The sequence below is a fragment of the Mustelus asterias genome, chromosome 14 (assembly GCF_964213995.1).
Source record: "Mustelus asterias chromosome 14, sMusAst1.hap1.1, whole genome shotgun sequence".
NCBI lineage: Eukaryota > Metazoa > Chordata > Chondrichthyes > Carcharhiniformes > Triakidae > Mustelus > Mustelus asterias.
Genome location: NC_135814.1, coordinates 40,626,161 through 40,640,837, shown reverse-complemented (window position 1 = coordinate 40,640,837; position 14,677 = coordinate 40,626,161). Strand labels below are relative to the sequence as shown.

The 14,677-nt window shown below is 42.8% G+C and overlaps 1 protein-coding gene across 12 annotated transcripts in view; it reads left to right on the top strand.

Moving 5' to 3' along the window:
- The window catches only part of scn1laa (sodium channel, voltage-gated, type I-like, alpha), a 155,051-nt gene that overhangs the window by 133,076 nt on the left and 7,298 nt on the right, over nt 1-14,677 (top strand). For all 12 annotated transcript variants that reach the window (XM_078228231.1, XM_078228234.1, XM_078228229.1 and 9 more), the window contains one exon: nt 3,016-3,153. In XM_078228231.1, the coding sequence (XP_078084357.1) occupies nt 3,016-3,153 (138 nt within the window). The remainder of the gene's footprint in view (nt 1-3,015; nt 3,154-14,677) is intronic.

Here is a 14,677-nt window from a genome sequence, read left to right as displayed (position 1 = left end):
CTTCAGACTTTTGTTTTGCAGGTCGGTAACAGCGTGGACGCGGATCCGGTCAGAAGACGGTAAAGTGGGATTTGGCGGTAGAGTTGGGCGCACGGTTCATTAAGTCGATTTAAATGCACAGGTGTCAGTAAGGCCGCGATCTGCTCAGAATCGGGTGCAGATCGTAGTATAGGCCCGACGCCCAACTTTAGCGCGATTTCGCACCCAAGTTTTGTAAAATCAGGCCCATAATGGTGTCTCCACTGGTAAGATAGGGAAAGAATTTCTGGATTGAATGGAAGTCTGTTATATCACTCATTCTGTTGAAGAGCCAGCAAGAGAGAAAACATATTGGGCAGGATTTTCAAAGGGTGAGGGGTGTGGGGGTGGGGCTGAAATTTCCTGCTGGATGTGCCAGGACCATCCCAACTCTCCTCCCCTGGAGTTTTAAAGGTGGTGGTGGTAAAACGTCCATTGAGGTAATTAAGGGGCCAATTTTTCCAATCAGCTTGTTGGCCCCTCAGTGGCCAAACATGGCCAGTGAAAGAGGTGACCTCCTGGTGGGAGACCAGAGGACCATTGTTCCAGTCAGATTTAAATCCCATTCCCTGGTTCACATGATGAACTACTGCCACAGCTCCAGCTGCACCCCACCCTTTGGAGGGAATATCCCCTCCACAGTGACAGACTGGTAGCTGTGTGATGTGGAGAATGAAGGACTAACATGATCTCGCAGAGACTTATATACCATGAGAGGTTTTCTCGGGTTGAAGTTTTCTACTACAACCCTTGACCTACACATCTAGCCTGTTTTTCTATGTGTGTTGTGTTAGGAATGAAATTACTGTAGTTGATGAACTCAAGCTGTTTACTGTTTTTCCGTATTTATAATCTTCCATTAGCATTCATGCCTGTGAGAGTGTAACAGGATGTGCTTGCCATGGAAAGATGAAGGCCATGAGCTGACAAAATAAGATCAGGCATGTAGCCAGCTGAATTTGTGCTGTGTATAAATAAATGTGACTGTAATTGCTTTCTTGAGGAGACTCCAGAGTTTGAATGCCTCGTTGCATGCTGGTAATAAAGAATTGCTGACTCCAACCATCTCTGGACTCCTAGTTGCATTTTTCCCACAACATTGTCGATCTGATTATTCAAAATTTATAATGTGCTGGGAGATACCTCTGTCTTGAGGTGCCCTCTCTCTCTCTCACACACTGACTTGCATTGACAGGCTGCAGCTCTCTCTGTTCTGGTCGGCCTCCTATTGGCAGGGTAGGGGCTTTCCTAAAGGTGGAGGACCTTTAGGAAAGCCCCTACCATCCTCAATTGGATTTCCAGTGTGTGCCCTCCGGCCATTAATCCGCTATTGCTACAAAAATCAGATTGGATTATTGTTTCCAATATGATGTTGGGACTGGAAGTTGTTACATCAGGTTCCTGACCCTAAAATGAAAATTCAGCCCCTTGAGTTTGCTGCTCCCAGCTTACCACAATCTCAGATTTTGAATTCTCATCTCTCCATGGCTTTGCCGTTCATATTTCTGCAACTTTCGTCTTCCCTACAACCGTCTAGAGAACTCAGCATTCCTCCAATTCTAGCCTCTTATCCACACAGACTTCCTTTGCCCTACCATTGGCAACCATCAAATGGAGAGGACCTAAGCTTTGAGTTTGCTCCCTAATCTATTTACCGCCTTTTCTCTCTCTCTCTCCTTGTTTAAGATGCTTCTCAATGTCTTAGCTCCTTGACCAGGTGTTTGGTCCTCTGTCCTGAATTATTTGTCTCAGTTAGTTTGTTACTGTGTGATTATGCCATATAAATTAAACATATTTTTTGTCAGGGCATTAGTCAAATCTTAAGTACAAAGGTGGCTGTGATTTTATGCACCAGTGATCAATCATCTTTGACATTACAAGGATTGGAGATACTACTAAAAATCAAAACATAACTGCCAAGTTTTAACCATATTTATCTGTTTGAAACATTGTGTGAGTGTGCTGCTGGAAGATACCAATTGGGCTAGGGGAGTGGTGGATCGATGGGATTTCCTCTGTCTGAATGTAGTAGACCAATGCATACACATGCAAAGCAAAGGTAAAGAGCATAAAAGCACATCTACCATGAACAGAACCGACTGAAACACCAGTGCATCAAGGTCACAAAGAAAAATGTCACAGAATTAAGATGGGTTCTTAATGTTGAAATAGCATGCCATAAGTGTAACAAAGATATCAGAATAGCAAATAGTTGTTTAAATTAAGCAAGATAAGCGTAGAATGATGATAAAAGTTTGGTACTTCTATTAAAAGAGAAAGAAAAATGAGAAATGGAGTGGGGCCATTGAAAGTGGAAGTGGTAAGAACATAATGATATAATATGTTTTGTGCCCCAGTTTTTAACCAAGGAGGCAATAGGAAATTGATCTGAAAATTGAATTGGACCATAATTTTCCAAAGTACTGTGAAAAGGAAAATTGTGACAGAAGTCTGGAGATTGACAAATGTGGTTCCCTTCTTCAAAAATGCAGTGTTGACGAACTACCAAAGTTGATTAAAGAACATGAAATTACTAATCAGGACTGCCATAATCATCGTAGATTTCCAAAAGGCAGGTTGGGTTGGACCAACCTTCCAGAATTCTTTAAAGAAATAACAGAAAGGACAGAAGGCTAAAGAGGTGGATGTTTTTTATATAGGTTTTCAAAAATAGTACATTTTGTAAAGTTCCACACATAAGGCTGTCATGGCAAAACTAATGGCAAATTGAATTAAGCAGAATGTGCCAGTCTGGATAGAGCAAAAGCCCTAAGAACAGATTTTTGCTTCTACTTCTTTCTGATATTCAAATTAAATTCGTAATCTGATTCCATGCTTTAAGGGTTCAGAATTTAGCTGGTGTAGACTATTTTGCCACCTTAACGTTATGTAGACTGCTTAAAAATGTCAATGTCAAATCAAATACAGACCAAAATGTATACAGCAATTATTTTCTGTAATTTATAGTTTTTTTCCCTAAATTATGTCTTTCTTTAGGTGGAGGAGCAACCTGACTATGAATGCAATCTGTACATGTATTTTTACTTCGTCATTTTCATAATCTTTGGATCTTTCTTCACCCTAAATCTGTTTATTGGTGTGATCATTGACAACTTCAATCAACAGAAGAAAAAGATAAGTATTTTGCCCGATGAGAAAATTAATATGATTAATATGGCCATAGAGTAATATACTTGCTGCCTTAATTCTGTGTTTATAAAATGCCAGTAGAATTACAGTTTTGTGCAGATTTCCCTAAAGGTCAGATCTGTCATTTTACTATGGACAAAAACACAATGGCGAGTATTTTACTTAAAAGAAAAACTTGTATCATTACACCATGGACAGGATTTTCCTCCAAACTTCAGGACTTGGAGGAAGCCCTCAATTTGTGGGGAAGGATTAGCAATCTATGATTTTCCCAAAATTGGCCAACTAAGGACAAGAGGGCAGGCGTGCCCTCCAGTTAAGGTAAGCGGATGGGCTGTCGAAGCTGGAGGAAGTCCTCTAGCTTGAAAATAGCAGTAGGATACCATAGAAAGTAAATGAGGAGTGTGCCCTGAAATGGAGGCACTCTGTCTCCAAGTTCTTAATTTTAAAAAAAGGCCTTTTCAGCCAGTCACCACTGTCATTGGGACCACTCCACAGGCTAGCTTGTTGCTGATGCTGAACCCAGACCTCATCCCAGTAGTTGCACTGTCCACTGCCACCTGCAGGGTCCTGGAGGTCAACCAGAAAATCTCAGGCAGCTTCCAACAACAGGCCTTAATAGGCCCTAATGGAATTCAGTTGGCTGCCCACTGCTTACGACTGGTGACCCTGCTGTACCCTCATCCCAGGGGCCGATTGGAGCCAGGGAACTGGCATGCCAGCCAGTAATGTGAACTCCTTTCTCTCCCCTAGTTGGAGCTAAAAATTCAGTCCTCTTTTTCTGGTTATGACTAAGATATCTAATCACTTAGTGAGTCTTGTGTTTCCATCCAAGTAGTTTAATGCCAGTAAATTCATTAACCATAATGACAGAAATCTGACAATCCGTTTGAATCTGCAATTGTACTAACATTTACACTTAACAATTTGTTGTATCTATGGATATTCTTTCTGTCATCTCTGCAGTAACATTTGTTTCTCCCTTTATGTGTAATAATTGTAGTAAGAAGTTTAACAACACCAGGTTAAAGTCCAACAGGTTTATTTGGTAGCAAAAGCCACACAAGCTTTCGGAGCTCCAAGCCCCTTCTTCAGGTGAGTGGGAATTCTGTTCACAAACAGAGCATATAAAGACACAAACTCAATTTACATGAATAATGGTTGGAATGCGAATACTTACAACTAATCAAGTCTTTAAGAAACAAAACAATGTGAGTGGAGAGAGCATCAAGACAGGCTAAAAAGATGTGTATTGTCTCCAGACAAGACAGCCAGTGAAACTCTGCAGGCCCAGGCAACTGTGGGGGTTACAAATAGTGTGACATGAACCCAATATCCCGGTTGAGGCCGTCCTCGTGTGTGTGGAACTTGGCTATCAGTTTCTGCTCAGCAACTCTGCGCTGTCGTGTGTCGCGAAGGCCGCCTTGGAGAACGCTTACCCGAATATCAGAGGCCGAATGCCCGTGACCGCTGAAGTGATCAACAGTTCCAACGCGCCACAGCGAAAAACCGCACCGACCTCCTCAGAAGACAAACACGGGACACAGTGGACAGAGTACCCTTCGTTGTCCAGTACTTCCCCGGAGCGGAGAAGCTATGGCATCTCCTCCGGAGCCTTCAACATGTCATTGATGAAGACGAACATCTCGCCAAGGCCATCCCCACACCCCCACTTCTTGCCTTCAAACAACCGCACAACCTCAAACAGACCATTGTCCGCAGCAAACTACCCAGCCTTCAGGAGAACAGTGACCATGACACCACACAACCCTGCCACAGCAACCTCTGCAAGACGTGCCGGATCATCGACACAGATGCCATCATCTCACGTGAGAACACCATCCACCAGGTACACGGTACATACTCTTGCAACTCGGCCAACGTTGTCTACCTGATACGCTGCAAGAAAGGATGTCCTGAGGCATGGTATATTGGGGAAACTATGCAGACGCTGCGACAACGGATGAATGAACACCGCTCGACAATCACCAGGCAAGACTGTTCTCTTCCTGTTGGGGAGCACTTCAGCGGTCACGGGCATTCGGCCTCTGATATTCGGGTAAGCGTTCTCCAAGGCGGCCTTCGCGACACACGACGGCGCAGAGTCGCTGAGCAGAAACTGATAGCCAAGTTCCGCACACACAAGGACGGCCTCAACCGGGATGTTGGGTTCATGTCACACTATTTGTAACCCCCACAGTTGCCTGGGCCTGCAGAGTTTCACTGGCTGTCTTGTCTGGAGACAATACACATCTTTTTAGCCTGTCTTGATGCTCTCTCCACTCACATTGTTTTGTTTCTTAAAGACTTGATTAGTTGTAAGTATTCGCATTCCAACCATTATTCATGTAAATTGAGTTTGTGTCTTTATATGCTCTGTTTGTGAACAGAATTCCCACTCACCTGAAGAAGGGGCTTGGAGCTCCGAAAGCTTGTGTGGCTTTTGCTACCAAATAAACCTGTTGGACTTTAACCTGGTGTTGTTAAACTTCTTACTGTGTTTACCCCAGTCCAACGCCGGCATCTCCACATCATAATAATTGTAGAACATAGTTTTCTTGTTTTTAAATGTTAGACACTCAACCCTGCTACTTTATCTTAATAGCTCCTTATTGATTTTCTGTTCTTCGATTCTGTGCTCTTTGAGAGTAAATGTTCTGTGTATGATTTTGCATTCTCTATATTGGTGTATTGCATTTGATCCTCTCTCATGTACCTCATTTTCTGTTCCTTATTCCTAACTAATTGTGTACCTGTTCTGTTTTCTGTGAATCTGATTCTAAAATGTATCTATCGGATTGTCTTTTGTGTCACTGATTTTGATTTCTGTGTATCAGCTATGCACATGATTTTCAGAAAGTACCTGAAATGGGCACAAAGGGTGGATACAGAGGGGTGTTTCCTCTTCTGGGGAAGGCTCGAAGGAGACCATTTAAGAATAAGAGGTCCCCCTTTTAAGAGGAGAAGTAGAGAATTTCTTTCTCTTAGAGTAATTAATCTGTGGAATTATCTTCCCCTGAAAACAGTGGAGATTTGGTCATTGAATTTATCCAAGGCTGAGTTAGAAAGTTTTTTGATAGACAAGGGTCAAGGGTTATGGAGGACTGAAAGGAAGGTGGAGTTGAAACCAGAACCAGATCAGATGTGATGATTTTGAATGGTGGAGTAGGCTTGTAGGACCAAATGGCTACTCTTGCTTTTAAGCCCTAAGGTCCTAAATGTAGCTGAATAAATGCTGCACCTTCATGCATAGGGCCTGAACCATTTTGAGTTCTTAGCATTATTATATATCGTTGATAAGCAGAGTATATAAGACAAGTGCCCCATTGGAACTTAGTGGCTCTGGGAGGACGCTGGGTCCATGTTGAGTCAGTCACCAGATATGAGTGGAGAGAAAGTAAAAATTATGTTCAGGGGAGGACATTGGATGAATAAAGTCCTTTGTGGGGTGTTGGTTGTCAAGAGGAGCATTTTGGCCCCTCGTCGGCCCATCACAGAAAGAAATTGAAAACTTCTTGGTCTGTCTTGTGGGATGCCTCTTATGCCTGGTACAAATGGGAAGAGTGCCTATTTATAACCTGTATCTTACAGTTGAGGAAGGATCCTGATTTTCATATTTAAGTCATCCAGAATCTATTTGACATGAATAGGTTGCCATTTGTACACCTGCTGAAAATTGCTTTCGGTAGAGCTTGGGCATAAATAGAACCACAGTGGCCCCCCAACCCCTTCCCCAATTTGTAATTGCAGAAGCTGAGATTTCCATCATAAATCTATATCACTGTTATTTATTCGTAGAATCATAGAATCCTTACAGTGCAGAAGGAGGCCATTCGGCCCATCGAGACAGCACCGACAACAATCCTAGCCAGGCCCTATTCTTGTAGCCCCACGTAATCCCCTAGCACTAAGGGGCAATTCCACCCAGACCTGTTCCATGTACCCCAAGTATTTACCCCGCTAATCACCCTAACCTACACATGTTGGGACACTAAGGGGCAATTTAGCAAGGCCAATCCACCTAACCTGCACATCTTTTGCGTGTGGGAGGAAACCAGAGCACCCAGAGAAAACTCACGCAGACACGGGGAGAATGTCTGTGTGGAGCTTACACAATCACCCGAGGCCAGAATTGAACCCGGGTCCCTGGCACTTTGAGGCAGCAGTGCTAACCACTGTACCAAGGTGCCATCCTGACCTCTGTTCCAAGCTTTGTGATATTATATTTTGTGGTTTGTGATGTTTCATTCTCTATTATTAGCTCTGTTTTATTTTCCTGTTTCTGTATTCCCTGTTTCTGATTCCTTCACCTCTGCATCTGATTCTGTCTTGCATTTTCTTCATATACATCGGACTCCCAACTTTTGGACCCTATTTTATTTATCGTTTTGCTACGGACTGGAGGAGGGGGGGTATTTTAAATGGCCCTGATTTCTCCTCTCACTATCCATCCATAAATTATTTATTTTTAATTTCCCCCCTTTATAAGTGGTGGCACATTTTCCCTAACCCTTAAATTTGGAGTGTTCCAATCTTCCATGAATAATTTGCATAACAAACTCAAGGTAAGGTAAAATAAAAGGGGATGGTTTATTTCTCTCACACAAACAAAACATGGAGAGGGATTTTGCAAGATTCTCCCTTTTACACTCATACAATACGCAGCGGAATAAAGGAGAGGAAAGAGGTTTGGGCCAAAAAAATACAAGTTAGAGTTTTAGCTGTGTCCAGAGCCCAGAATCGAAAGTCTAATGGAATGTTTCTTCAGAGGGGAGGTTGACTGTTTCAAGCTGATTCAGCATTCCAGAAACAAGATTTCAACCAGGGGAGAAGGCACATAGAGTTGAGTTAGTCTTAAAGGTACCAGTTCCATTATTCCAGTACTTTACAGTTTTGATGAGGGACTAGAGTTCTTTCTGATGTTCTGGGGGACATCGCAGGCTGCTTGCCTGGAACTACTGTTTCTCTTTGGAGGTCAAACAATGACTGCTTATAACTTCCAACAACTTGTTAATTATAGGAATTAAACAGCTCAAGTTTTGGTCATGTGACACTAGTTCAGATTGTTAAATGAGGCCGCTGGTTGAAGGCCATTGTGTGTTGGCAAAGATAATACTTAGACCATCAGCGCCATATTGGAGACTAGGAGTTGCAAACAGCTGCCTTTGTTCATAGTTGGCTGGGGCAGGCAACTCATCCGCGAGACCATTGTTGTTGGCTTGGCTGGAAAGTTTATGCAATGCAAGGAGTATCACATTCTGGGAGATGTGAGGTGTTAGCCTTTTGTTCACTTTCAGACTGCCCAGAAGCTTCCAGAAGCTAGCATGTGATCAGCTGGAGCCATCTGGGCAGCCCTGCCATTATCCATTGCAGAAAAACAGAAAAAACTGATTTTATAAAGTAGTCTATCTGATGGATATACATCTTTTCCATCCCGTCTCGTTTGGGACGGTTTTGATTCCTTGTTGTTTTCTAGTGTTCTGTGAACTAAGTTTCATTTAGTATTGGACCAAAATGTTTTTTCTCCATTCTGTTTATCTGATTCACTGCTCTTTGAATGGAATTCTTTGTTCTGTGTGGCTTATTCTCTGTTCACTTTTCCCTGTCCTGTTTACCTGATCTACTCTTCTCTCTTCTGTTTTCGTGTTTTATTTAGTTTTTTTCTCCTGTCTTTCCAATTCTGTGTTCTTTGTGGCCCGAACAACAGTGACTGATTGCAGAATTAAGGGCAGTAGCAGCAGGGAGAAGAGCTATTGACGAGGGTAGCAGCCACGATTGACTCAAAACACTGTGAAGCTGCCAGATCCATTACATTGAAAATTATGGTATACTGAATGAGGCCCACTTCACTCACAAGAGTATGTTTTTTTGATTAGCTCCCAAATACTGCATTATAACAAGGCTCTTCTGCATGATTTACTTCTTTTTCTATTCCAGCTGAAGAATTGATCTATTCTTGTAATTTTATGGAGAAATGTTACAAAACTTAATTTGCAGGCACATGAACAATCGGAGAACATTTCTTAATTCAACAGGTTCAAAATTCCACTGACCCTTTTGAGAAGGTCCTCTTGTAGACAGTTGGCAGGGTAGGGATGGAGTTACTTACATACTGAAGGCAGGTGCCCTCGAGCTTTTAGAATTCCAGCTGAGGTTCCCACCTTGTGGTCTCACCAGAAAATCAGCGAAGCCCCTCTGCTTCTGCAGCAAGCCAATGGTTAAAGTTATAAAGCAAAGACTGTTACCTGCAGGGAATGGTGGGCAGAATTGTGAAGGTATTTGGCATTGGCTACAGTTTGTCTTAACATCTTTGAAGTCTTGGAATATATGTCTTCTTTCAGCGTGCATTGGATGACCTGGGTCTAAAAGTGACAAGCTCAGTTGAGTTTGCATTTTGTCCAGTAATGTGCCAGTCACACACGCAAACTATGCCTGCACATTTTTTTTTCGCCATGTCCCCACCATCCAAGCTGGCAGAATTATAACAAAGGGCAAAAAGCTTAACTAATCAAGACTCTATCCAAAATTTAACTTGTCTTAGTTTATTGTAGGTCCCAAAATTAGCCCTGTTGTGTTTTTGTATTAAACTAAGTACTTTGTTCTGTGTACATATTTGACTTTGGTGCAAATCACGGAATTGTTATGGTGCAGAAGGAGGCCATTCAGCCCATTGTGTCTGCATTGGCTCTCCTAATGACCATTATGATTTTTCACCATTTCCTGCACTTTGTTTCTATTCAAATATTTGTCTAATGCCCCTCTTGAATGCCTCAATTGAACCTGTCTCCACCACGCTTCCAGGCAGAGCGCTCCAGACCCAAACCACTCGTGTGAAAAAAGTTTTTCTTCCATCAGATTTGCTTTTGTTGCAAATCACTTTACATCAATGCCCTCTTGTTTTTTTATGAGTAGAAAAGATTTCTCGCCATCTACTCTGTCCAACCCCTCATGATTTTGAACATCACTATCAAATCTCTTAGCCTTTTTCTCTTCAATGAGAATAGTCCTAACCTCTACAATCTATCCTCATAACTAAAGTTTCACTGGAACCATTCTGTAAACCTCTTCCATATTCTCTCCAAAGTATTCACGTCCTTCCTATTGTGTGGTGCCCAGAACTGCACATAATATTCCAGCTGAGGTCCAACTAGTGACGAGTATAAGTTCAGTATAACCTTGCTCTTGTACCTGTGCCCCTATTATTAAAGCTCAGAATACTATAAACTTTACTAACTGTTGTCTGCACCTGTTCTGCCACCTTCAATGATCTATGCACATATACACTGAGGTCCCTCTTCATCTGCACCCTTTAAGAACTTTACCCCTTATTTTATATTGTGCCTCTGTGTTCTTCCTGCCAGAATGAATCACCTCATACTTCTCCACAATGAACCTCACCTGCCACCTATCTGCCTACTCCACCAACTTGTCTATGTCTTTTGAAGTTCTATACATCTTAATGCCGACTCCTGGGAATCCCCTCTCCAGCCCAAAAAATATCCAGTGACCATTACTCTCTACATCATATTATTCAGCTAACCTTATACCCACATTGCTCCTGTTGCAAATGCCTTGCGAGATGTTTTGACGAGTTGAACAATCTGTTAAGAGAGTAAACATAAAAGGCAAAAATGTTCTCTGGTTTAGCCCCAGTTTTCCAGTGTTAGTCAAGTAGATGGAGATAGAAAAATAGGCAGGAACCCATACTGTTGGATACCTACTCATTTTTGCAGCTAATATCCCAGTATCACTTGCACTAATTGCCAAAATCCCCTGCCCAATTATGAGTGGATGTATTGAAATAAGACAGTAATGATGCTGTGATTCACGCATCCTATTTTCCATCACTACCAACACTTAACAACATTGGGCGTGACTTGGTAGAAACATGAAACAGTTAAATATTCAAATGACAGCAGCACTGAATGGAATTTCTGTGGGGAGTAAATATAAAATCTGAAAAGGGGATCCAAGATAAAACCTGGGAATGAATAAAAAAATGACTGATGCAGCATTGAAGGGAAAAGCAGTGAGGGGAATGGCACAAAATTGGTTTTGGATGCCTAACATATTTTACTGAAGTTCAATGCAAAAAAGATCACGTTTGTAAATAACACTATAACAGACCAATGGAGCCAGCCCGGCACTCAACTGTTGTTATATCTCAGGTGGACAGAACAGTGACAGATCAAACTTGTGTGCATTTATTGCAGATATTGAGAAATGGTGGTTATAACTATGGATGAAATAAAGAGAACTGGGAGTCTTAATAGATGTAATATTAAGTCAATAAAAGTGATCTCACATGATAACATTCTCATCAGAGATATAAGTTACAGGATAAATATTGCAGACTTACTGGAATTGAACCATTATGCATTTCTGGGAAGTAGCACCACTATAACCATCATTTCATATCAAATTATAAAACCTTTTTATAAAACCTTTTTAGAAGATGCACATTTTCAGTCCTTTGTACTTCAGAAGTCAGTCACACTTCAAATGTTGCACACTGATTCATGCAAAATACTGTATTACACTTTGTTTTTAAAAAAATGAATTAGTACATTTTTACTGCCCTGATTCAAAGAAAACTCTTCGTTTCTGCCAGAAAATGCTTTTTTGCGATCCTGGATTTTGAATATCTTTTAATTTCTCAAATTGAAAAGGGAATTGCCGTCAGATTCAAGTTTCACCAATAATTAAATCTTCATGTGTCCCTGGAGGTTGTGTTAGATTTTTCAAGGGTATTACCAGGGCAAATGCAACAGACTCGCATCATTGTCAGAGAATCATCATGGCACAGAGGGAGAGACCATTTGGTCATCAAATCAATGCTGGGCTCAGCATTGTTCTGAGACAGTCCTAGTGTAAGACCCTGGCCTGAGCTGGCTGTTAAACGATTTTATTTGATTTATTATTGTCACATGTATTGTTTATTGCGCGTTATACAGACAAAGCATACCGTTCATAGAGAAGGAAAGGACAGAGTGCAGAATGTAGTGTTACAGTCATAGCTAGGGTGTAGAGAAAGATCAACTTAATACAAGATAGGTCTATGCAAAAGTCGGATGAAAGCAGGGAGGAAGCTGTTCTTGAGTCGGTTGGTACGTGTCCTCAGACTTTTGTATCTTTTTCCCAACGGAAGAAGGTGGAAGAGAGTATGTCCAGGGTGCATGGGATCCTTAATTTTGCTGGCTGCTTTTCCGAGGCAGCGAGAAGTGTAGACGGTGTCAGTGGGTAGGAGGCTGGTTTGAATGATGGACTGAGCTTCGTTCACGATCCTTTGTGGTTTCTTGCAGTCTTGGACAGAACAGGAGCCAAACCAGCTGTGATACAATCAGAAAAAATGCTTTCTATGGTGCATCTGTAAAAGTTGGTGAAAGTCGTAGTGGACATGCCAAATTTCCTTAGTCTTCTGAGAAAGTAGAGACGTCGGCATGGGGGGACCAGGACAGGCTGTTGGTGATCTGGACAGCTAAAAACTTGAAGCTCTCGACCATTTCTACTTCGGCCCTATTGATGTAGACAAGAGCATGTCCTCCATTACGCTTCCTGAAGTCAATGACTATCTCCTTCATTTTGTTGACATTGAGGGAGAGATTATTGTCATATCACCAGTTCACCAGTTACTCTTTCTCTTTCCTGTACTCTGTCCCGTCATTGTTTAAGATCCGACCCACTACGGTGGTGTCATCAGCAAACTTGAAAATCGAGTTGGAGGGGAACTTAGCCACACGGTCACAGGTGTGTAAGGAGTATAGTAAGGGGCTGAGGACACAGCCTTGTGGGACACTGGTGTTGAGGATGATCCTGGAAGAGGTGTTGCTGCCTTTCCTTACTGATTGCGGTCTGAGGGTTAGGAAACTGTCGGGACAATGACTGAGTGTTTTGGGGCATCTGTCAAGCAAAAATGCAACCAGGGGAATTTTTGCCTTGCTTCTGTTCCATTAACAATGAAAACATGGCAGCTGCCAGAATTTTTTTAATTTATCTCCTGCCACCCAAAATAGGCAGTCAATGCACCTACTTGAAACAGGCTTATTTGAGTTAAAGTACTACGTTGGTTTTAGGTCCCTGACACAATTTTGAAGTATCAATGGGCGATGTTTTACACTAGATACTCTGCTTCATGGTATTAAATGGAGAATAGCCTAATCAATGGCGGTTACTCCCAGACACATAAGAAGACACATAATCCACAATAATCTGCCTGCTGAATACAGACTGTTCCTCACTATGAATGCTACACTTTCCTCCAAGTGTCGATGTTTCTTTTGGCTCGACAGTGGAACCATCAGGGACTTTCCCCAGCCCAGAATAGAGCCACTGGATAAGGCAGTGCAGTCTTTCAGCCCACTATCCACCTACCATGTGCTCGATATGAAAATCAGCTTTGTTACTTTGGGCTTCAATCGCGGCTCTAACATGGGGACCCAATGGGAGAACTGAGCTCACACTTTCTGGGATGAAGACCAATCAAGCATTATTCCTGGAGGTAACCTTCGAATTGGCCACCAAAAATGCATGGCTGGGTTTCTCCCAAAAAAATTTGAAGTGCCGAATTTGCGTAAAAACAAGAGTAACTTCCACTGGTTTTTGTTAGCAGAAGCCGGCAGCATAGCACTGAGCGGGTCACTGTGCATGCGCTGATCTGTCATAGTGGAAATCAGCGCACGCGCAATAGCCCCGCACTGCCGGCCTCCCGATCACTGGCCAACTCAATCGCTAGCCAGCCCCATGACCCCGCATCGCTGTCCCTCCGATTTCCTCCCCCCTCCCCCTCCAATCACTGGCTTCCCAGATGTCTCCAGACCAGCCCCGATGTCTCGCCCACCTCTGCCAGCCCCGATCTCCCCAACTCACCCCCCCCCCCCCCCCCCGCCTACCCCAATGGGCAGCCCCGATCAACCCCTTCCCTCCCTCTTCCACAAATCCCTATGCTGAGTGGCAGCAGGACGTCCCATCCCCCCTCCCCCATTGGTCACGCCACCCCCAATAGGCCCCACCCCCTTGGCAATGCACGATGCCCGGTGCGCAGTGCCAAAGTGCCCCTTGGGCAGTGCCACTTTGCTCCTTGGTCAGTGCTGGGGCCAGGCTGGCACTGCCAGGTTGGCAGTGCCCAGGGGGCACCCCCCTTACCACCGACCTCCCGCTAGAGCAGTGCAGTGGGCCTGGGGAATAGCCCCCCCCCCCCGCCCCCCCCACATATCTTCTAAGTTGCTGAGCCATGTGATGATAAGGGAAGAGTAAAATTTATTAAATTCATTCACAGTACAAAATCAGAAAAACAATGTTTAAAAGATCATATCAAACTCAATTTTAATAGAAAATTAATTTTAAATCAAATTGCACAAATTAGTCATATGGTTGAAGTTTAACTTTAAAAGTCTGCCCCTAACATTAATTTCCCACCCCTGAAGAATTTGTTTTGGCTACTCACTTCCTTGCATTTATGGAGCTTGACTCAATTCAGATAAGGTGAATCTTGGATTAATTTTCACCAGGA